Source organism: Triturus cristatus, chromosome 12 (assembly GCF_964204655.1).
Source record: "Triturus cristatus chromosome 12, aTriCri1.1, whole genome shotgun sequence".
Taxonomy (NCBI): domain Eukaryota; kingdom Metazoa; phylum Chordata; class Amphibia; order Caudata; family Salamandridae; genus Triturus; species Triturus cristatus.
The window spans coordinates 590,025,375-590,050,966 of NC_140595.1; the positions used below are offsets into that span (position 1 = coordinate 590,025,375).

General features: G+C 44.4%; 1 protein-coding gene across 1 annotated transcript in view; it reads right to left on the minus strand.

Moving 5' to 3' along the window:
• Positions 1-25,592, minus strand: part of PMFBP1 (polyamine modulated factor 1 binding protein 1) — a 2,019,859-nt gene that overhangs the window by 1,980,540 nt on the left and 13,727 nt on the right. Inside the window, exon 2 of the mRNA XM_085636957.1 lies at positions 22,172-22,314. Coding sequence (XP_085493083.1) covers positions 22,172-22,314 — 143 coding nt within the window. The remainder of the gene's footprint in view (positions 1-22,171; positions 22,315-25,592) is intronic.

Here is a 25,592-nt window from a genome sequence, read left to right on the forward strand (position 1 = left end):
TGATGGATTGGCTTACATGTTCTTCATACAACATTAGGTCATTCGTTTTTTTTTTTAATTTTCAAAAACCTTTATTGAGAATGAAACACAGCAAAGTTACAAGACTGCACCGTGTCAAAATTGCATGCACAGCTATACGATAGGTAATAGCGAAGGTTACCTCATATATGTACCGCTGAAAATCAATATAAATGAAATAATTTGTGGAAACACTAAAACAATAAAGGGGAACCACAGTGAAAGGCACCATGTGTGGAGAGGGAAGGCAGTGAGAAACATTAGGTCATTAGTTATTATTAGGCAGGTTTGCGACGCTCTAAGTTGTAATCCAGCGTGGTGGCACTCCGAATGGTGTAACCAGGCACTTTACAAATCTCTAACATAACATAGCATAACAAAAGAAGTGACAACTTTCAGCAGAAAGGGAGCTCTAGTGCGAAGAAAGGAAGCTCTAGTGCAAAGAACCAGCTTATCTGGGTAGATGTTCAGGTATGGACACTTGGATGACAAAGCCTTAAGCTCACTGACCCTCCGGACAGATGTTATTGCCACTAAAAAGGCCGTCTTGATAGTAAGGAGCCTGAGAGGACAATTGTGTACTGGCTCAAAGGGAGTGCACATGAGAAATGTAAGGACAAGACTGAGGTCCCACTGAAGCTTAATGAAGGGCGAAGGCAGAAACATGTGATGCAAATCTTTCAAAAACCTATTCACCACAGGGGATGTGAACAAGGATGGCTGATCTGGCAATCTCAGAAAGGCTTGGATGGCAGAAAGATAGCCCTTTAAAGTGCTAAAGGAGAGCCCTGCTTGGCAAGAGAAAGGATAAAGAGAAGGACCTGAGAGAGGGGAGCACAAAGATGGTCAACCTGTTTCCCTGCACACAATGCCACAAACTTGTCCCAACGGCAGGCCTATACAGTCTTTGTAGAGCTGGCAGCCAATAACATTGCAGACTTCGGGTGAAAGGTCAAAAGCTGTCAACTGTCACCACTCAATCTCCACGCATGAAGGTGGTGCGTTGGCAGGTTCAAGTGGAGAACCCTCCCCTGCTGCTGTGACAGAAGATCCTCTCAAAGGGGCAGCCGGATCGGTGGAGCGATGGCCATGCTAAACAGCTCAGGATACCAAACATTCCGAGCCTAGTCTGGAGCCACAAGGATGACTTGGTCCAGGTCATCCCTGATCTTCTTGAGAACTGTGGGCAGGAGTGGCATTGGTGGAAAGGCGTACAGGAGGCCTGAGCTCCACATGAGACTAAAAGCGTCTCTGAGCGAGAGCCGCCTTGGAAACTCCAGTACGCCAAACTGCTGACATTGCACATTCTCAGCGATGGCGAACAGAGATAACCAAGGCTCTCCACACTGCTGAAAGAAACCTTTCACTATCGTCAAATGGAGACGCTACTCGTGATCCACTAGGCATCTTCAGCTGAGGTCCTCCACCCTTGCATTCAGAGAGCCCGCAAGGTGCTGAACCACTAGGAAAATGCCCTGATTTTCCAGCCATGTCCAGAGACCAGCCCTCTTGACAAAGGGTCCATCCTACCTTGTTTAGTGCAGTACCACATGGCGGTGGTATTGTCTGTGAACACCTGCACTAGCCTTCGTTTGATGGAGGGCAGAAAGGTTTTTAATGTTCCAGTAGATTGATGTGGAGTCTGGATTCTGCTGGAGACCACAGGCCTCTGATCTCTACCTCTCCCAGATGGCCACCCCATCCTAGGAATGACGCTTTGGGCACCACTGTCAGATCTGGTTGGGGGGGGAGGGAGAGGGGTCTGCCACTGATCCAACCACGGTTTGTTAACCACCACTGCAGATCTTTTACAGTTCTCTCTGAGATCTGAACTATGCTGGAGACATTCCCCTGATGCTGCGCCCACTGGACTTCAGGTGCCACTGCAGAGCCCGCATATGCCAGCGGGCATGTGTCAGAAGCAGGATGCAGGAGGCCATGAGGCCCAGCAGCCTCATAGTTAGTATCACTGAAATCTAGAAGAGAGGCTGAAGCATCTGTATCATAGCCTGAATATCCTGGACTCGCTGTTCGGAAGGATAGGCCCGAAACTGCATGGCATACAGAACAGCTCCGATGAAAGGGAACGACTGAGAGGGAGTCAGGTATGCTGATAGTAAACCCCAGTGAGTGTAGGAGGCCTGTCGTAGTATGGAGGTGGGAGGAGACAAAAAGGGGCGAGCACCTCTTCAACAGCCAGTCACTGAGATAGGGAAGACTGGCACCCCTGATCTCCGCAGATGAGTTGCAACCACCGATATCACGTTGGTGAACACCTTAGGGGTACTGGTAAGGCCAAAAGGGAGCATGACAAACTGAAAGTGCTCATGGCCCACTATGAACGGCAGGCAGCGCCTGTGAGCAGGCAGGACGAGAATGTGGCAGTATAAGTCCTGCAAGTCCAGCGCTACCATCCAGTCTACCGGGTCCGAGGCAGACAGGACTTGAGCGAGCGCGAGAATTCCGAATTTCATCTTTTTCAGGAAGAAATTGAGAGGGTGCAGGTCTAGGATGGTACGGAGGCCACCATCCTTGTTGGTCACCAGAAAATAGTGGAAATAACAACCACAACCTACTTCTGGCATTGGCACCCTCTCTATGGCTCTCTTGGCCAAGAAAGCAGCTACTCCCTGGCAGAGCAAGGAGAGATAGCTCTCCATCAGCCTGTCGTAAGTAGGTGGCATGGGTGGAGAAGAAGTCACAAAGAGGAGGAAGTAGCCCCTTCGGACAATATGAAGAACCTAACAGTCTGATGCTATCAGCCTCCAGTGGGGCAGGTGATAGCATATCTCGCCTCTCACAGGTTGCCCATGATGAAAGGAGAGCAAACTAAAGAGGTTCGGGGGCTGAGGCTGCCGAGGTGTGGTCTGGCCTGACCTTTAGCTGCTCGCCCCATGGGGTCTGTGGGTACCGCATCCATGGTCACACAGAGGCTTAGAAGCTTGTGCGGCATGATGGCTAGGTGGGTGAAAACACAGCTGGAAGCCCCTTCCGTGGCCACTAAAGGGGTGAGCAAGACATCATAGAAAGGCCCAAGGACCTGGCCATAGCTCTGCTATCCTTGAAGCGCTCCAGTAAGGAGTGCGCCTAGTCTCCCTAAAGACATCAAAAGGTCATGTCCATAGTTGACGCATAGACATCACCAAAAAATAAAAGTTGCCCTCATGATGAAGAAACTGCTCTGCCTAGCGAGTCATCGTGACCAGCCCACATGCAATTGTGAACTTAGCTGTGTCTCTCACATCAGCCATGGCTTGCAAGAGTATGGCCCGGGCCGCCTCCAGGATAATAAGCAGTAACTGTGCAACAGAATCCCACAGTGCCTGGGAGTAATGTCCCAAAAGGCACACAGTGTTCACACACTGCAGTGCTAGCTAGTGGAAAAAAACATTTTCTTTCTTAAGTATCCAGCCCCTTTCATTCCCTATCTGGTGCAGTGGTAGGGAATACACCAGGATTTACACAAGAGGTGGAAACTTGGACCACCAAGTTCTCGGAGGTGGGGCAGTGGCGGCAGGAAATTGTCCTGTCCACCAATTCCTCACACAAGTCCATGTCAGGGTCTAGGGGCTGGCATTCTTCAGGGGCCAGCGACCCCTTCCAAACCTCCCTGAGTCCCAGCCCATAGGAATAGGGCTCGGCTCCGGCCTGGAAGGCATGGCTCCAGTTGGCTCCGGCGTCAGATGATGCCACTCCGGCTCCATATCAGCGTTTGGGATAAGAATGGGGATGGCGCCGGGAGCGTCGGCATCAAAATCGGCACCAGAGGAAGGGCAAGGTGGTACAACCAGCGCTGGTCCCAATCCATCTGTGGATACAAGGAGCTCGAATGGAGCATAGAATGGAAATGCCAGCAGAGAACCAGCGGGAGCCCCTCCCAAACCTGCGGGGCCCAAATGTGAACCAGTGGGAACGGGCAGCCCAAATATGAAGGTGCATAGCCTCATAGAACTCACGTAGTTGGTGGGGGTCGCTCTGCCTCCCGGAAACTCGGGGAAGCGCGGAGCCGGCCCAGGTGTAAAATCCACCGCGAAGCTAGGTCTCGAATCAAGATACTCCCTCATCTCGTTGGGTGACTTCGACGGACGTGGCGAAGTCGAAGACTTCTTCGACTTCTTACTTTTCTTTACTTGTGGGACTTACCTGAAGATGACTTCAAATGCACTGAGGATCTTGGGCTCCACGACCCATCCCAGGACCTTCCTCTTGACCAGGATCGAGATTGTTGCAGCGACGCAAGTTGTGCAGCAAGGAACTTGAGGGAGAGCTCCCTCACGGACTTGGGTTGCATGGCGAGGCAGTCGACGCAAGTCTTCGCGTCATAGTCGTGCTCGAGGCACCAGAGGCAAACAAGGTGGTCAATCATGGACATCTGTCAGTGACAGACGCCATAGGGCTTGAAGCCGGTCTTCCTTATTGATATCCTGCCACACCAAGAGACGTCTCAAAAAAGCTTTAACAAAGTCAAAAAAAGTCAGTCAAAAAATGACTGGGTGTAGCACTCTCTGGATCTGCGCTGACTGGCGCGGAAACAAAAGAACTGACGTCAGCATGCAGGGGTTTCATCTATATAGGCACGGCACACACCACTTCCGGCACGGACGATGCCGCGTGGAGCCGAACAATGCCACCTTCCGGCGCACAGGGGTACTGCTCAAGAATTATTTCCAGATCCAGTCTGATGTCTGGGGATAATTCTAAGGTAAGGAATCTGTGGCTAAAATCTCAATCTAATATTGTTACCAGTTGTAGCTTATATCAGAGTAATACTAAGAATTTGTTTAAAAATTCCTCCAAACCTTTTAGTAACGGCTCTTATTGGCAATTGTACCCGATACAACGCATCAGCTCTGAGTTTAACTAATTCACAAATCTTTTACACCTTCGTACATCAAAGTATCCTCAGAATCAAGCAAAGCCAACCATCACATCATCTATTGTAGAGAATTCTTAGTGGAGCTTTTTCAGAATATTATTCTTATATTGCGCAAAATGTATTTCATTACAAAGTTAAAAAAGTTGATCAGTATTGCTCTGGAAAAGCCAAAATAGTTGACTGGCACGGGCAGCTGTTAATTATATACTGGTGCTAGAACATTTTGGTAGTTCATTGTTTTTCAGTATCTGCGGCCTTCTCCTTTCAAACTGTAATTTGCCATAGAGCATTGCACTTGGATGTTCGGGGGTATTCCGGAGAATTACCTTTCAAGAGATCTTGTCTCTTTGACAAGCATCATAATAACTGTGCCACACATTGATGAAGCCAGTCTGGTACATTAGACCTCCGTCTAACGTTTCACAATAGTACATTTGGGTAAAGGGTAGATTAATCATCAGATAGCCCATGGTTAAACATTGAAGTCAGGAGAAAATAGAAATCAGTTACATTTCCTGAGGGCCTCTTTTGCTTCTCGTCATGGCATGGCCTCTCTTGTGGAGAGGGCTGGAAAAGCGTTTGGGGGAAGCTGATTGAATATGGAATGATCAGCTTTACTGTCCTTCGGGCATGGCTCATCAAGACAACAAACACATGTCAAGACACTGTCCTTCAAGGACTATTCTTGGGAGGACAACAGGGGTCACTTTCTACCTTTAATAGCGTTATACACAACTACAAGAATCACAACGTTAAGAAACACGATTCCCTGCATAGATCAGTCAAGCACAAGTCACTGTGGTCCTAGTTTGCAGTCCTTGAAGTCACAGACCTCGGAACTTTCTTCTTTTGGCACCTCTAAAATTTAAAAAAATATATTTTCATCAGATTCAATTTAAAAATTAACTGCCTACTGAAAGAAAAAAATATTTTTCATTAGAACAATAAAAAAGATGGCAACTTAAGAAACAAAAATGGGACAACAATAATTAAATCATATGAGCTAGTCGGAATCGAAGGTGAGTCGTTGAAGACATCGCTGAACCAGTCATTAGGGATTTGGAGCCAGATGTGCAAGGTGGGGCTTGAGGAATGCTCAAATCCTTGAGGGGCTACTGCTTGCCGACATGAGGGGACGAGACTCAAGAGCCGGGACTTCATACACTCAACAGTCAATAACAAGTCATATTTGTGCTTACATCTCCATGTTGCAGCGAGATGGTAGTCAAGTTGCTGATTCGGAAGCCAGTTAACTGCAGGCTGTGCCTATTCTTCCTTCAGTGCAGTAAACAGAGGTTGTGATGCGCAATACTTCCGAACAGCCTCGTGCCAAGACGGCCTAGTTTCAGCGAGATGCAAGGTACTCAATAAAAAGCTTTTAAACGCATATTTTTAAACGCAGCAGGAAAGCTTTTCTGTGTCAAGACAGTAATTCTTTTAACGGCATTGATCAAAATGTCATTCTTTTATGAGTGTACAATACCTTTTAATGGCATACAACAAGCCATTAGGGCTCTACACCTCCGTAGAGCACAGAGCTTACAGGAAAATTGGGATGAGCAGCCAAGGTGCACTCACGATTCTTGATGTGGCCAATAAGATAGCCCCATATTCTAAGCTCATTTAAGCTACAAAAATAGGATTTAAAAAATAAAATAGCAACAAACAAGGCTGGGTATGAATAAAAGAGTGAACAGCATCAGATCCTTATCACACAAGGAAAGCACAAGGAAGATTCACAGAGCTTATACCACGAGTAGGTTTGATTTACACCCCTAAACATCATTACCACTTGTGCTCCAGTCACATGACCTGCACGTCTTAGGGGCCTCTTTCGGCCAGTAGCCTTAACAAGATCAGGTATTAGGAGTGAGGGGGTTTGAAGGTGAGTTAGTATGCAAGTTTGTAAAATGGCACAGCCCGCATGGAGGGAACCATTACCTGTAAGCACCTGCCACAGGAGCCGTCTGACACACTGGCATATGTATGGCACAGTGTTCTTGAGGGCAAAAGGGTAGGGAGTCACAGTGATTCTCTGCCATATGGCCAGGGCCACTGGAATTATGCAATTTGGCAGCCACAGCATTTGCCGCATAATACCAGATTATCCATATGCTGCTGCATGATCTGCAGAATTCACACAAAAACCTGTTCTAGTAAAGGTGGGTGAGCCACTGGAAGCTCGAGCCAGGATCTGGGCTAGAGTCTAATGCCTGGCTCTTGCTCCGTTCGAGGTTCTTTTGTTACCTCGAGCTCATAACAAGCCAAGCTTTCAAGTGGCTTCTGCCTGCCACCCTCCCTCTACACAGGGTGTGGCGTTGGTGTCAGAGCTGCCGACTTTGGGGAACCAGGTTCAAGTCTCGGCATCGGCTCAACATCCTGTGACTGTGCAAATCAATTAATCTACCTGTGCTTATAAAAAATGAATGTGGCTTTGTATAATGTAACTAGTGCTCAATAAAGTGCAATATCTTTGGGTGGAGTTCACATAACAAAAACTGCACAAAAAGGTAAAAACAAAGCGTTAACAAAAAAAGGAAAGTCAAATCAATGCCCATCTAGTGGCTGATTTGTACAAAGTGAAACTAGAAAAAAATTGATAAATCGCAGCCTGCCAATTTGAATGGTTTGATCTTAGGCAATATTTTATTTCACCAAAACTCATTGTTCTTCATCGTATATGAAAGCATTTTTAAATATACAAATTCTGAATACTAGTTGTACAAAAACCTTGAGCGCTTGATTTAATAGACTATAATGTTGCTCTATAATAATCTGGGCCACATATAGAGTTTACATAACAGTCTTACCTCTTAGTTCACTAATGGGTCATGTTTAAAAACTATCATGTTTAATAAGTACTTCTCAGGCAGTGCTATGATGTAAAGTATTCATGTCAAAGCTTTCACATATTGAAGAATTACACTTTTTGAATTTAGAAGAGCCTTTATCATATTTTACATTATTTTTGTTGTATAATTTCCATAGCAAACATTTTCAGGGCTCGGCTTGTGCACAGGTTTTAAGAGTCGAGCCGGACCTTTGGCTTGGCTCTCCCTGTTAAATTGGTGACTCGCCCACCTTTAGTTTCTAGCTCGAAAGCATCAAAAGTTAATAAAATTGCACCAGTTAGCGTTGCAACGCAGTGGAAGACCTTATGAAGGTTGATTGGTCATCTAAGCCAAGCCCGTCTGCGCCCGTCCGCGCCAGGATCGCGCCGGTCGCAGGGCACGCTGGGTTACAATCATCTATCATCAGGTATGACAACAGGGAACTATTAGCACTGCGTCTTAAGATAGGTGTTCAGTGTAAGGGTTGTCCCCCCACGGATTCTCTCTGGGGCCCCTTTTCATGCTTACACTGCAATTGGACCCCCTCCGGGACATCCCCTGAAATGCCCAAAAGTTCTGCTCCCTCAAAACACGGCAGTAATAGCTTTAAGGGAGGTCTTATAAATGCCCGCTCCCTGTGTAGTCACAGCCAAGACATACACGATCTAATATTATGTTATGATCTTGATGCCCTTTTTATAACAGAAACATGGCTCAACGACTCTTCAAATCCCGATTTGGTCATTGCCCTTCCTCACGATTTCACTATCTTCAGGCAGGACAGACCAATTGGACGAGGAGGGGGTGTTGCATTCCTTGTTAAAAAATCCTTTGTGTGTCATACATTCGATCTGGGCCCTCTTAAGGGTAGTGAGAGCATCGGCTTCTCGATCAAACTCGATGCCTCTTCCTCCTTTTCGGGAGCCCTAATTTATCGCCCCCCAGGTAATGCCACCCCGTTCCTTGACTCCCTAGATGAAGTTCTCGGGTCACTAATATTACGTTATCCTCATTTTACTTTACTAGGATACATGAATATGCACTTGGAATCGCGTGTCGACCCCCATGCTATTTGCTTCCAGCACACCCTGAGTATCTTTGGACTGACCCAACTAGTGACCGCCCCTACCCACCTAGCTGGCCACACTCTTGATGGTATTTGTTCCAACTTAAGCTCCATGATTACGTTCCCCCTATCCCGCAAATTTGGACTGACCATAATTTTATCCCTTTTGTCATTAAGAAACAAGCCCTAGCCTCCCCAAGAATAAAGTGCTCCCAACCTTCCTCCTTGGTTAATTGGAGAAAGGTGATTGACCATATCAAGCTAGACATCCAGCCGTTGGCTATGGCCCCATAACTGACGGGAGATGTATCGGTCGATTCTCACAATTTTCACGTTTGGATGGATCAGATCATCTCAGATAATTCCGACCCAAAAGGCGACCGTGTGAACTGCCTCAAAAAGAAGAAAAGTGCCCCTTGGTACACCCAGGCCTTAACTGAGAGCCTTCTACTTTGTAGAATAAAGGAGAGGAAATGGAGGAAAACATACGACGAGGCCTCAAGAGCCCTCTATGTTCAACAGAGGAAACTATACCTCTCTAGCATAAAGGATGCTAAAAAGGCATACTACACAAAAGCTATCAACGATGCCCATCAGAAACAAAAAACCGTCTTCTCCATTGTCAAATCCTTTATTTACCCCAAAGCTCTCCAGCCCCAAATTCCGCCTTCCATAACTCTGTGTAACCAAATTGCAGATTTTTTCGGGGAAAAAAAAAAAAAAAAAAAAAAAAAAAAAATCGCAAAAATCCAAAAGGACTTTCCGCCCCCCCTGATCTCCCCTATCCTGTGTTCCCAAAAACAATCAGTCAATCACCACCATTCCCTTTGCAGTTTCCAACCTGTCTCCCTCCAACAGACCCGCAAGGCGATCTTGGCCTGCAAATCAGGAGCACCAACCGACTCCTGTCCTCCTTGCATTCTGCACCACCTAATCGAGCTGGTCAATCCCACCATCAATTCCATCATAAACGCATCCTTAGAATCAGGGATAGTACCTAATGAATGGAAAAAGGCCATCGTGAAACCGTTGATGAAAAAGCAGAATAAATCTCCAACGGACCTGACGAACATGCGCCCCATCTCTCTCTTGCCTGTTCTAGGAAAGATCACTGAACAGATTGTGCATTGGGAACTTAAGGCTTTCGTGGAGAACCATAACATCCTTCATCCCCAGCAATCTGGGTTTCGCCCTAGCCATTCCACTGAAACGGCTCTGATAGAACTCTCTGACTCCATCAAGTTCCTGCAGGATGAAGGAAGGCAAGCCGTCCTCATCCTGCTCGACCTTACAGCAGCATTCGACACTATCTCTCATGTCATCTTGATTGACAGGATGCGAGAGATCGGTGTGACAGACACAGCTCTGGCATGGGTAGAATCCTTTCTGTCCAATAGGTCTCAATCTATATCTTTGGGTCCCCACTTGTCCAGTGAAAAAACCATTACATCTGGAGTACCGCAGGGGTCCATATTAAGTCCACTTCTCTTCAATATCTATATGGCACCCCTCCTCACTGTGATAGAATCTCATGGGATCCTCGTTACATCATATGCCGACGACACCCAACTTGTCGTCTCCATCGATAAAAACTGTTCGGGTGCAGAGCTTCGGTTTCAGCATTGTCTCACAGAGGTATTTCAGTGGTTGAATAAAAACCACTTGAGGTGCAACAGTGGTAAAACCGAAATCATTCCATTAGGCCGGGATTCTCTCTTTTGCCCGAAGGACTGGTGGCCCAAAGACTCAGAGGCCCCACCTTGTGTAGTGTCCTCCGCGCGCAATCTGGGCGTGCAATTTGATGTAACCCTATCCTTTGACGATCACGTCAGGACTACGGCCGGCTGCTGTTTTGGTCTAATTAAATCCCTAAAGAAATTTTTTGACTTCCTCCTCATTGCCTCTAGGAAATCGGTCGTGGTAGCATTGATACTTTCCCGACTCGATTACTGTAATGGGTTGATGGCAGGAGTGAAAAAGTCTACTTTGAAGAAGCTGCAAAGTGTACAGCACGCTGCGGCAAGATTGGTGTTAAAACTCCCCAGGAAATCCTCAGCTTCAACTGCTTTAAATTCCCTTCATTGGTTGCCTCTCCACAAGAGAATCTTTTTTAAACTTTTACTTACAGTTTTCAAATCCTTGAAAAATATAGGTCCTAAATACCTCATTAAACGCTTCATTCATTATGATCCCGCACGATGCCTACGATCCTCAGGCGCTAACTTTACCAGGATTCCGAGATACAAATACAAAACTAGGGGTGGAAGAACTTTCACAGTCCTAGCAGCTAGGGCTTGGAACAAACTGCCCTTAAACCTTAGACTGACAGAGACCGAGCATCTTTTTAGGAAACAATTGAAGACCTGGATTTACCAGCAATCTGATACTTATGTGTTGGCAGCTATTTAGATTTCTCATCACCCGAACCCTATACGTATGCTCAGCGCCATGATGCTCCCTCCGGAGCGAAAGTTTGCGCTTTATAAATACCCAAATACAAATACAAATACAAATCTTTCAATTACTTACTATAGTATTTGGATGTTAAACTGGTACTGATGATTTGAACTCCTCTCAGAACTCCTGGCTCCTGTCACATGCCACATTCCCTATATCTCCTGTCGCTGGCACACAATGCGGTTTCAGCATCAGCCAAACATTATTATGCTCGGCTTCAAGGCATAAAGGGCATTAGAGACGCGGCCCTGCTCAGGATCCGTTAAAAACCAAAGGAAGCAAAAATGCAAATGGAAGAGAACGAATACGAAATGAGGTTCAGCCAATAACCGAAACAGTAAGATATGAAAAGTTCCAAAAGCAGAAGCCAGAGGATTCAATTAGAGCCGTGAAATGCGTGTGGGGTTTACAGCCTGCACGCCATAATCTGTGCGTCACGAGGGAGCGCAGTCACGCGCCACTTTTCAGGCTCAGCCTGGCCCCCGGTGCGGCGGTGCCCCGACTCAAGCCGCTGCAATGGCCCGAGCTCTGGTGAAATCTAATTCTCAGCTGCGCTTCCTCGTACAGGTTGAAACATGGCAGAAAACAAACGCACAGAGAGACAAAGAATATATCGGTACAAACGCGCATACCCCCAACACCAACCTGGCTTCATTCAGCCCCAAATATATTATTTAAGAGATCAACGAACTGGGGAGTCCAGTCCCGGCCGCCCGCGAGCCTAACTTGTCCTGGAAACCCAACTGGGCAGGGAAGCACGGGTATTTCATACATTTCTTTGGGCAGAGTTTAAGCCAAGCTGAAAGAACGAAATATTGAGCTTGTTTCGAATTCCTTTACGTCTCACCTCAAAAAAGGCAGCCAATGGTTGGCAAAGGTTTCCATATCCTTATAAGGTGAATCTCGGGTCAAACCCTTCAACCTCTTGCCTCAAATGATGATGATTGATTGATTGTTGTACTTGTAGAGGGCAGCTATCACCCTACGGGCATCTTGGCGCTTGCATTGGGAACCCGTCCTGGTTTTTCCCTGTAGGATAACCCGTACTGGGCATCCCCAAGGTGAAAGCCAGGCATCCCGCCGCAGGGGGGGCCGTTGTGGAGATTAAGCAGCTTGTTGCCCAGAGCTGCATAGTGTGAACTCGTGCTTAGAGTGGGCACCGAAGCGAGAATTATCGAGTCCGTGGACAATTGGGTTCTGGACCCCGCCACGTCGGGAATCGAACCCAGGTCCCAGGTCTGATCTCTGCTTCAGGGTATGCCTCCTCTAACCAGTGAGCTACACTTCTCCACTCTCCAAATATGCAAATGAAATCAGGAGTGTAAGGGTGGTACCACTAAGATTAATGGGGAATGAACACCACTTTTTTGAAGGGTGATATAGGTTTGAAAAGCACATGACTAAACGTATTTCGTTTGTGAAGCGGGTGTGTTGACAAGTGTGTGGGGATGCACACATCTCAGCATCTTTGAGTGCGCAAGCAACTTTAAAGTGGTAGAACTAGAAGTGGGTGCACATGGAGCATTTCACAGCATAAAATGTATTTTCATTGAATTTAAGACGAGAAGAGTTCAAGACTTGTTTTAAATACCTCAATAGTTCTAACATATATAGAGAATCATTATTAATGTACTACATTCTCGAGAGGTGTAGTCATGTGACCAATTCAGAGCTATTAATTAAAAAAAAAATGAATAGGACTTTAAAAAAAGAATCGATTTATCAACATTTTGGTTGGAGGGGTAATGTCCCTAAGAACACTGCATGAAGGAATAGCATATACAACATGACCATTTCTACTGCAGTAGACACCCATGGGCGAACGTGTACATTCTTTTGACTTCACCAATCAGATGTATAAGTAAATTAAGGCAAATAAGAAATTCGGTCTATGAGCTATGCCTGAAAACAAGATTCTCACCAAGGGACACAAGTCTGCTGGCGAGACGTTACTGACAGTTTGTGTCAGTCTCCCAAAAAACTGTAGACAAACACTAACCATATGTATGAGAAGACAACATACAATTGAGCAAATCTGCAAATGACTGCACCCACGCATCATTCACGCACACTGCCTCACTGGTACATCACTCACAAACCACCTGTACCAGGCGCACACAGCAGGTATTTATGTCAAGGCTAGCACTTAAAAAGTGCAGAATCACTAAACAGCCACAAATATTCTTTACTATCCATCCATCCATCCATCCATCCATCCATCCATCCATCCAGCCAGCCTAGTGACATTTTAAACGGTCCAAGTTGTGAAATGAAAAAATAAAAGCTTTATTTATCCACTCTTGCATCACAAATTACAATAATCCCAGAATGTTCCTTTGATAGCTTGAGGTATACTCAGGGGCCCTGGAATTATACGACAGACAGAGGAGTACCAAATTATGCGTCAGGGATGAGTAAATTATGCAGCAAGAAAAGAAAAATTATGCAGCAGATTGCATCACATTTTGTGGTGCTCTTACTTCATTATTTTGTAATTTTCACACGCTAAAATTGTTTGGGCAAATGTTTCACTCCATTAGTATCATTTTAACACCCAAGTATAGCAACTGAAAGGTGACCAAACAACCATTGTAAAGGGACCTCCACTGCACAGCGACAAATGTTGCTGCGTTTTTAGTAGCTTTTGATCCATTTGAGCTTGAAACAATTTTGGTTGTTGTTCACATCTGCAAATTATGCAGCAGATGATTAATTACGTGGCAAATGCATCAAATCTATAATTATGTGGGGAATGCTTCAGAATCACATAATTCCAGTGCCCTGGGTACTCTGAGAGCTTAAATTTGAAGATCACTGCTGCACCCTGAGGCTCACAGTTATATATTTTGTGCGTTCTTAGCTTTCTAATCTTTTTTCTTGCTTCTGTGACATTATTTTCGATCTTGTACAATGTCATACTTACTACATTACTTTGAGGCAGTGTTTCATTAAATTATTAGCTTTATGGAAATTTTTCAAGATAATCCAATCGGCAAACTCCACAAAATTCGATGGACAGATTACTCATTAATGGGGACCACAGAGATCATATCACACTCTACTGCCCCTCATTTTGCAACCTTTTCATTATTAAATTGTTTAATGGTGATCTGAGTACCCATAACCAGCCTTTTTTGCCACAGGACTTCACTAACTGTATGTCTGTGTCCAAATCAGGAACCTCAGTCCCTGCTTACCTTACTTGCCCACACCCATCCTCAACAAGTCAACACAGCTATGGCACAAAGAATCTTCTGCAACACAATCTAAGCCAGCCAGATTTTTCCAGCTAATATAAAAAGCAACCCGTGGCCTACATGACCTCGCCAACTACCAACCCATTACTCCATTATTCCAGTAAAACATTCTGGAAAACAATTGTCATCCAGTTATAGGACAAATCCAACATCACAAACCTGCTGTACAGCTACCAGTTTAGTTTCAAACCATGGCAAGGCAGTCATGATCCAGGTGGTGGGTAAAGCAATCCTCATCTCAGAAATGGCCACCAATGCCTCCTGGCTCTTCATCTATCAGCATCTTTCAATGTTTCAATACAGTAGACCAACACGCCCTGGTCAACATCTTGTCTTCATGCATGGGATTTGAGAACACTGTTTAATGAATGTTGTTCTTCCTCCTCAACGGACACCGATGCATCCAGATAGGCAGCTCCTGATTGCTGCATCTAGAAACATACTAAGTCCACAAAGAAGCTATTTTCAACACTGCAGTTTTTAACCTATACATGAAGCCTCTTGGAGTCCTCTGTCCAACCACAGAATTAAAATTCGGCAGTATGCACAAGGAATATAACGTTCTGAAAGTCTCACAAGCCTGGAAGACTGCCTGGAAGACTGCCTCATCCAAATCTGGATGTCTAGTGCAATATTCAAACCGAACCAATTGACAACAGAAATCATGTTTAACAACAACACTAAACAGTTCCATTTCCGAGACTGTCTCTTCAACGTGAAACTGAAGAGATTCACACCAGAACTATACAACAACAAAATCACTTGAATTCATCACCAACAGTGAGCTCTCCCTCAAAACCCACATTCTACAGAACATTCAAAACAATCGTTATTGATTATCACTTGTACGCATAATAAAACCCTACTGTTCCGAGTCAGACCTCAGAACTACTGTCAATGTCCACATGCTTTTCGATTTGGAAATGTCATGATCCTTCCTAATTCCATAAAAGAACACCCTGCATGCCACCACACCACCCAACTCAAATGGCTAAAGATACATGTCCAAATCACTCTGGGGTCTGTTATATCTGCAAGGCCTTCTTGTTTCATCAAATAGTGCAATACCAAAGACACCACCCTCTATAGGCAGGAAAAAAACTCACCATCGCAGAAGGCCACTTCAACACACAAAGCCAGGACAACACGAGACTTGAAATCAAGAAATAAAAAGAAAGTTTAGCTTCCAAATCTACACTTTCAGGATCTGGTCTAATATCCCACCACGGACCAGATTCACTCTTTTCATGTCTCACTTTCAGAAAATACCTGGCAGCTAACCCCCTAAAGGTGTGCCACATCCACCTTGAGCTGGACCCCAGCTCTGTCTGAAGGCATTAATCAATAATCTATATATATATATTTGTAAAATTAAATATAATCTCAAATCTCTCCTCCCACAACAGGTAGACTCGTTGCTCCGGTACAGATCTGCTCCAAGTCACAATACATACTACAGACTTTTTATGATGAGGGCGACTACAAAGAGTAATTTTACACTAAGGGAGAGACAGTTTTGCTATACTTAGTGTGCAAGGGGAGTGAAGACAGAACGGTGAATGAAGTACTGATATCATGTTTACCGAGAGGGCCTCTGGGCTGTCTCTTGGAATGCAAAGACATGTACCAAACAATCATGTGGAATACTAAAGGGAGCCAAGAGGCCACTTTAGTTGTGATAATGAACTACTCACATATACTGCAAGGGGCCCAAAGTGATGCTTAGAAATGGAGTTTTGGCAATCAACCAAAATGGAATGGACTCAGCATCGCTTTCCTGTTTCTTCAATTAAGTCCTGTGGGAGGGGGATGGAGGGGAGGAGTACACCAGCTTTCAGTGCAACTATAAACCATGCCTCACTGAGAAGAATTAACCCAGTATAAATATAAATCACCCGGCAAATATCTGTATGATTGTCTTGTAACTTTTCAAAGAGTGCTGCATTAAGAGCCCATCAAAGCTATATGCCGGTCAGGATAGGTTTCAAATAAAGGATTTTGGTCTCCTAATTAAGGTATTGATTTGTTGCTTTCTGCGCATGAATAATATTTAAACTTTGTTTGGCTAACAGTACTGGAATTGCTCTGCATGTTATATATAAATGAATGATTGACCGCACTACTTGTACAATAACAAGAGGAGCTGCAGACAGTATTGTGATATGCGGAAGCGGCTGATCTGAGCTTTACATTATACGGGACAAACAGACTTTTACAAAACCCACAAAGGTGGGCGGTCTCTTTCCTTTAGGAAAGCGCTTGCCACTTTCTTTCTCTAGATTGACTATCATCTTCTATTCAGGAAACTACTCGAATCTAGTCAGTTCATCCAATTACACTTTTTAGCACCCTAACTCAGTAGCTTTTTTTCTGGATGGTGGTCAGAAGCCACACCAGCAGCATGTCGGCTCTGTACACAGCTCTTCATAGCACATATTAGCTCGTAAAGATATCAGGCCAACTTATGGTATCACTGAGGGCATGTGACTATATTCTTTTGAAAAATTAGGCAAAGTTCAGAAAAATATTATACTGAGGAAAGTAAACTATTTGAATAGTGAAAGCAAATTCTAATCAACTCATGTTTTATTTACTGTGACAGTTAAAGACTGTTAGGGCTCAGGCATCTTGTACTGTCCTTAAACTACAAGTCCCAGAATGCACCGTAAGGGAGGAGGGTTGTGTGCTGTCCCATACTGCCCCTGACCTGGTCATATGATTGGGAGGAACTTAAGCCGTCCGTTGCAGTGCCTCAGTGCTTGGCTTTCCACTAGAGATCCTGCCTTGCGCCTTGTGTATGGATTCCTCCTAAGCATCGTTGGATATCCTGATCTGCTTCATTGCCTTGGACAACCCCCAACGCCATCATTCCTGTTCTATAGATGCGAGCTCGCGCAACTACGTTGCCAATCGACTTTGTTTCTCAGAACAAATCTTCCTCAGCTGTGTATCAGCGTGTACCGTTTTTACGGTACGCCCGTTGCCGCCTTCCTACTTTCCCCCTCCTGGCCAAGGATTCGATTCAACGCGAGGACGCGTTCATCAACGGCCACAGCCGAACTTCCGTTCCCAGACTCCCGCCTTCCCATTCGATTCAACGCGAGGACGCGTTCATCTACGGCCGCTGCCGTACTTCTGTTCCCAGGCTCCCGCCTTCCCATTTCCGTTGATTACAAAACGCGAGGACGCGTTCATTACCTACCGCTGCCTTCCTTTGTTTACTCGGCTCCGGATCTTTATTTTCTTGACACCGCGTGTACACGTTGGTTTCCTGCCGTTCTGAATAAGTTGGTGTGTAACATATTATTCCTTTGGATGAACTCTGATGACAACTGAAACCTAATCGCTCTCAAAATGATTGAAGCTGAATTAAGCATCATCTACCTCTACCAGCCTTTTTATATTATTTTGGAAGAAACTACAGAATCATTGTCCTGAGCTGGACTCCTGTATTGAAAACCAAGTAAGTCTGGAACAGTACACAACATAGTGGGTATTAGATTAAGGCTAGAGGGGGTTGATGTATTTCCTAATCATAGGTGATGCACATTAGTTTGATCTCTTTTGTTTTGTGTCCTCTCTTGTGTAGAGATTCTACATCTACTTCACCTGGGCCTACTCCTGTTGGCAACAGAGGGACGATTCTTAGGAGTCTCGTTTGTCTCTCCATTTTTTGAGGATATTTGCCAAGCTCTAGTGTATGTTATTGAGACACTGAGTATGCAGTATCTTTAAGAAAGGGAGAGGTATTTTCTTCGCTCCTGGGGAAAAGGGTATTTCTGCCTGGGAAGCCAGTCTACGCCCGACAAAGACAAATTTGTATACTGGGGAGTTTGAATGTGAAAACGCACAAGAGCAATTCAGCTATGCTGAACTTGGCGTGGCTTTTGCAGTTCTGATGGTCCATGCTGCATGAACACAGAAAGGATGAAAAAAGGGAAATTCATAATCTGGTTGAAGATTACTAATGAAAGTGTTCCAATCACTCGGCAGTAGAGTTCCTGCATAGGCACCCTGTGAGGTAGGGGCACAAATGCTCCTTTCACACATGCAACAAGTTACATTTTTTCTAATAAAATTAGGAGGCATACAACGTTTGAAGACCACTGCCATAAAGGCTTAGGCTTGCTCATGGTTAAGGGATGCTTCAGGTTGAAGCTTCATACACAGACAATGTCATGACAGAGGGTCTATCTACCAGTGGGAAAGGCCAAGGACATTATCCATTACATCTCCTAGGTACGACAACAAGACATCCTTACTATCCCTTGATATCGTACTAAGAAAAAACTGGTGTCCTGAGTGATTTGTCAGATTCCACATAATCTTTCAAAAACAATCTCCATCTTTAACTCATCAGACTGCATCTTCCTCTTTTCAGCAGGGACATAGCTGCCATGTCCATGCCCAAGAAGGTCATTCATAGTTTAAACACATGGCTACTAGTGGCTTTTTGCAAAGCAACACCTCCCTGGTCTGCAATCACTAATTGTTCTCCTTTTGTGAGAATCGTTGACATCTCTCCGGGAGGGCAAAAGGTTGTCTTGTGGAGCAGGTTCTGTGTGCCTGGGAAGGCACAGGAGTTTTAAAAGCAACAAAGGAGCAGCTTTTCTAAAGTTGCACACTGCAACAAGTTACATTCATTTTGACGTGAGATACAATTGGGGCTTAATGTAACAAGTTGTTTGATACCTTGGAGGGCATACTTTGGTCGCACCGTTCAGGAATTAGAACTGCTGAAGGGTCATTGTGTAGCCCTGTACTCACCAATTGGACAACCAAGTCTTTCCACAGTAAAATGACAGTTTTGCATGCTTCACTGTCAGGACATGCTAAGCACATGTCCTGCCTGGGTCATGTGTTCCAACCTGCTTTTAGGGCTCAATAGGCCTACCAGAGAGGTGACATACATACGTGTCCAGGGGAAGTAGTGGCTTTGCCATTGCTTTGAATGGCAAAGTCGGGCTAGCAGTATGTGACTGCTCCACCAGTCTTCAGTGGAGGACTTGTTTTACATGGGAGATCTCCAGGATGGCACAATCAGGGAGTGCAGCAAACCCTGGGGTACCCCTCTAATTTACATGCCCTGGGGACCAATTACTGGGGAGTTACAGGTAAGTTAGCCATTTCCAATTGGGTACTGCCAATTGGACATACACTTTAGTGTCAGGGTACTGGCACGGAGGTTTCGTTAGCGGGCCTCAGTGCACTCTCAGAGTTGAAAAACCAGCAGCATCAATCGAAAAGCTTAGGGAGGACCATACAAAAAGAGGTATTTCTCTACACAGGCCGTTTTGGACACTCTTTCCAGCCCTGAACTTTCTGTTATCACCTAATGCTTCTCTTAGTGATACAGTTTCTCTTATTCCATCTTAGAGTGCTAGGGCAGGTACTGGAGGGATACATAAATAGATAACCAGGGAAACAGTTTCTGATAACATGTCTCCATGGAAAAAGAGAAAAGGGAACTCTTCTACTCATTGCTGAAGTTTCTGGTTGGGCCAACAAATTTTAGAGAGAAGCAAGCAGTTTATAACATGCAATAACTGAATGCCTTGTTAAATTGTTGTGGGTTGATTAAAACCATAATAAATCACTTCAGCTGTTACCATAAAGCAGACTTATTGGCATCTGCTATTTAACTACAATCATTGTTATGTATTTAGTCATTTCAGGGGGAACCTTAGATCCTTAAGGACACAGCTTAGAAGTGATTATGAAAGGGTTGCATCATTCACTTTACATATATTAATCTTTCATTACTTTAATTTTAGGAAGTCCTGCACTTATATATTGAATAGAAGAATATTATAGGCTTATAGCCCGCTGCTGATGGCTATAACAGTTGTAAAAAGCTCTGAACCGGAGTTGGTGAGGACCTATAACGAAGAAGAGGGTCTTTAACAACTGGTATAGCCTGTGGCAGAAGGGCTATAAGGCTATTAGAACATTCCACCCACTAAGGGTAGAATGTTCTAAATTAAAAAGGGAAAACATGAAGACAAACATTGGAATGTTGAAGCTACTGTTTATAGCAGTCATTATAAGCCTGGAGCTGCTCCATTGTCTTCAATGGAGCTCTCAACATTCCAATGTTCTAATGATTATTTATTTGAAACATGTAAGAAGTTTGAGCTTTGTAAAACTATTTATGGTTTTAAAAAAACATGTACTGCCAAAATCAATAGGACTTGCATGTCACACTGGGGTCCAGAGCCATTGGATCTGCCAATACTGCTGTATTTTTACCATTGTTTATGGCATAAAACAATTGAAATTGGCCACCTGGGCCAACCTACGCATGTGCAAGCCTGACAGCAGTCTTTCATTGGTCTCCGTTATACTTTACCACAAATAAACTACTCCAAGATGGTTGCCATGCAACCACATGCACACAGGTGTGACCATTTGTGCATTGTTCATTTGTTACACTTTATTATTTATGTACTTTGTCACAAGATGGCTGACAGCCATTTCATTTTCGAACTGTAAATTTGTAAAATATGCATGGATGCTGAACACAAAAATCCAAGCCAATGGGTAGGTAGGAGTTTGCAGCTGGCAGGCCCTCTCTAAAAGTGTAAAGCAAGGATCAGAGACAGTCATAATAGTGGTGGTAAGCAGTGAGAGAAGGAAAGGTAGGAGACAAAATAGTTACAGTTACTCATGCACTGGAATGCAGTGACTACATAGACGAAGGAAGGGCACATAATAGATATTAGAAGGAGATGAGCGTGCTGGTCGCTTGTGGGTTGATCCAAGGTGTGACTGACAATGTCGAAAGCAAATGGCTGCTCAAGAAGTAAAAAAAAAAAATGGTTTGAAAGGTCTGACCCAAAACCCACTTAAAGTATTGCTTAAAGAATTAGACAAAATAGGTCTGTCAACAACAGGAAGTGAAAGCAGTCTGTAGGCAAGACTACAAAATGAACAGAAAAAGCGAACATAAACAGGAGAGCTAAACAAAACTTTCTTAATAAATTGTGCTTCAAGTTTTCTAACCAAAGAAGACCCTAACAGAAAATATAAATTCCTGTAATAAAGCGCAGAGGAAAACAAAAGAAAAAGTCATAGCTTAACCAATGAACATACAGAGCTCAGCCAATCCAGTGAGAGAATTAATAACAAATGCACAGTTGTGTCAATCATCTGAAATCTCCAGGGACCAGATTCCTGCGAACATCAATGGTCTGATGCTCCAAGTGACCTTTGTGAACCAAGCAGGCACAAGATAAGACAAGAAATCAAGTGTGATTGAGCCAACGGCAGTAAATCCTCCAAAGTGTGTAAAGGGATAAGTATTATAATGGGAGACCCTTTCTGTATGTACCTCTCTATTCAAGACAACTGGGAGAGGATGTAGCCTTACGGCTAGAGCGGTCAACCTCGAAGCTGGGGAACCTGTTTCGAGTCTCGCCAACAACGCTCAACATCCTGTGATTCTGGGCAAATCACTTAATCTCCCCGTGCCTAACATAAATGAATGTGTCCTTCTGTAACGAAACTGGTGCTCATGTAAAGCGCTGATACCCGATGTCTCAGGTCTAGTTCGCTCTATATAAAACTCTAAAAAAATAAATTAAAAAAAACTGCACTCTGACCTGAACGTGAGTATCCCCAAAACATTGCTTTTTAGAAATGGATGCGAAGATCTGGCACAGCTTACCCTGAGTGTGTCCTCCTGCCCATCGTCCATCACTTCCAGCCTGCGCAGTCGTTCCTGATAGAGTTTGCAAAATTCCCCAAAGAGATTTCTCATCTCAAGTGACCGAGTGTAACCTCTAACACGTTCCCCATCATCTCTGCCACCTTGTGAAAAAGACAAACAATCAGTACATTGCACTAGAATAGCACTTTTTGGGTACGATATGGCTACTAAGGTGAAATAGCTCGGCAAGGCAAATCTGTGTTATTCAACTGCACAATTAAGCAGAAATTCACAGAGAGGGAGCACAGGGGAAGTTCACAACAAGGCCCATTCCACCCGGAGGGCACAGAGAGAAGGAGCACAGCAGAAGAGGAGGGAATGGCATACTTCAGAAGAAGGATAGAGCACACAAGATCACAACATAGAGGTAGGCAGTGGCAACTCCCCCATTAAGTAGTTCAGGTTTTATTCTCCTACGTTTTCCCCCTTTAAGAGACTGAAGCTGTGCACCTCAGCTTCAAATTCCTAATGTGACAATAAAAACAAGAGTTAGCAAAGCCAAGAGGTCTCACATTTTGGACAAATGGTTTTGCCAAAGGTTTAGCAAAACTGTGCTGCATGACTAAAGAGGGCAAAGGGGGAAAAAACGCATTATGGCATGGCTGCATTATTTTGTAGGCGAGGTACATGTATCACCACGCATGCACACAATTACACAACCACATCCTAAATGAAGGTAAGCTAACTTTGGCCTGCCTTAATTATGCCGTTAGGACATTTTACCGCCTGCACTGCTGCTTTTAATTAAACAGTGCTGCAGTTGTAGGTGGCAAAATGCCTGTGGAGAGATTGGGGAGAGCAGCGAACGCACCCCTGCAAAAAAAAGTCAATCACCATGGGGAAAACAATGGTGTCCAGAGAGTGTTGGTGTTTGTTCAACAGTGAAATGTCAGCAAATCCTAAAAGAACCAGGAGGCGAACACAGTATTCCTATAAACTCAGGTAATTACATATACAAAGATACATTATTCCCCTCGGAATCATTTAAAAGCATTCACAATTCTAGGGATTCTCAATATGTGCCAAGTATGATCCCTTATTGCAATCAATAAAATGTAGATTTCAAGTTTGTATAGCTTTATATGATGACCAACCATAAGTTAATAAAATCATTCCAAGAACAGGTCTTCTGGTGTAGACGCGGTGCAAGTAGTATAGTGCAAAAAATTATATTCATATAGCCTTGGTCACATGGACAGACATCAAGCCAACATCCATACATGTATCAGTTCAGGGTTGCAAAAGCCTGACATTAAGTGTGTGACCAAAGATACAATTATGTTGACATTTCAACCCCAAGATTTTCTATGAAGGTGGTCTTCTTCAGGACAGAAGCAGGTAGCAACCTGACTTGCATATGTGGAATAAATTAGTTTGTTGCTGAATATATGAAGGGTGAACCAGCCAAAGATTCAATCAGGGCTTGAATAACAAAGGAGAATGACAAGCATATAACCCACTATCATGTCCGTTGACTCATGAGTCAACGGACACGCTATTAGATGGTTCAGTAAATGAAAAACAAAATAGTGCAAAAGCTTTGTTCCAAAAGCAGGTGGGAGAAGCAGCACAGGGCATGGGTAATGGGAAAGCAATATGGAGGGCTTAAGTAATAGTGGAAACAACAAGGAAGACGCGGATGATAGGGGAAAAAACATGGGCAAGAGAGCAACATGGAGCACGGAGGCAGCGAATTACACAGGTGAGAGAGCAACACAAGCATGGGTGCGGGGAGACAAGCGTACGAGAGACATCTGGAAAACACATGCACTCTTGAGGAGTGCTTAAGCAGAAAGAAAAAAAGTTGTTCCCATAAGTAAGCATTGGAAGGACACAAACAAAAAGACTATGCTACAGGGGAGGGAAAACACAAGATGGGAAAGCTGCACACAGGTCTTTTGCAACCAGACCGCCATGTGGTCTGGTAGGCTCAACCTAAAAACATGCACAAATTGTGAATTCTTTCAGTAGAGAGAAAAACATGTCTGTCTTGCACTGCTTAAGAGCAGGTGGGTTTTCAAGTGGGCCTTATAGTTCTCTTTTCAGAGCACTGCCTTTCAGAACATTGACCAATGGCGAGGCCTGGGGCTACTCTTCCAGTATTACAGAAATGGCAGGGCCCAATCAAATTGCCCATGTGACTGCAGGCCTCGCAAGTGCAGATAATTTGAACGGGAGGGAGTCGTGAGCCTAGAGAAGCCTCAGCCTAAGCATCAGTGGCTGAAGACCCTCTCAGGCATCAGAGTGTAAGCAAGATTAAAAATACTCTCAAAAGCTGTGTGTGTTTGGGGCACGTGCACTTTCCTGGGTCTTGGCATATTTGGTTACAGTTTGAAGCATTCTGAGGCCATCCATGGCAGTGTGGTACCCACTGTGGGTACACCACGGGCCCTGGCCAATTGGTGACAATTCCTGGCATTTTGGGGCAACTAATGGAAGGATGGTGCCTAATCTGAGTGTAACATTGGAATCTAAAGATACTCCTTCCTACCCCTATTCCCTCTTGTGTCAGCTGCCCTTCACTTGTTCACTCAATGAAATTAGTGGCAGGTGATATGCCCTACAACTTTCAAATATCACCGGCCGCCACTGCAAGTAGAACACTGTAATTGATCCACAGCCCACTGAAATCGAGAAGATTGAGTCTCGCCCTTCCACAAGGCTCCAAACGTCGAGTAGAAAAGGGTGTGTTTTGGAGCAGTGTGACACGGTGAAGCACAAGCCATAAAGTTGTTCAGCTGAAGACCATACATACACTGTGGGCAATGCAAACCCTTCCTGCCCCCCCTCCACTCCACTAGTCCATTCAACATATTCCCAGAACATACTATTTCAAAAGCCCTCTATTAACCAAATACCTGTTTGGAGATGTGTGAAAGTCATTCACCATCATAGCAAACTGCTTGTACCTGCCCTGACATTTTCATATATATTGTTTATGATGCATTTAGCCTTGTCTGGTTGTTTGCCCTATGTTATCACTACAAGTTAAACGGGTTAATATCTCACAAATTGGCCATTACCTACACTAAATCGTCTCCCGTTCTTTTTTAATCTCTCTCCAAAGACGACTATGATTGTGCCTCAGCTAAAAGAGTCCTACAACTAACTTTGAGCACTCCCTACCAAACGACACAACTCAGCTCTCTCTGTACAGCCGATTATGCCATCATGAAGAATCTGGTTCAAACACATCCTGCTCCCCCAATCACTGTGTCCCCAATTTCTGGAAGAAAATATTCTCCTGGTGCCCTCCTGCATTCTTCAGTTTCAGGTAAGAGTTTTGCATCATATTTCTCTTCAAAGATCATTTCTATCAGAGAACACCTTGCAACTCTACTCACAACACCTCCTACAAACCCTCCCACTTTCACTTCCT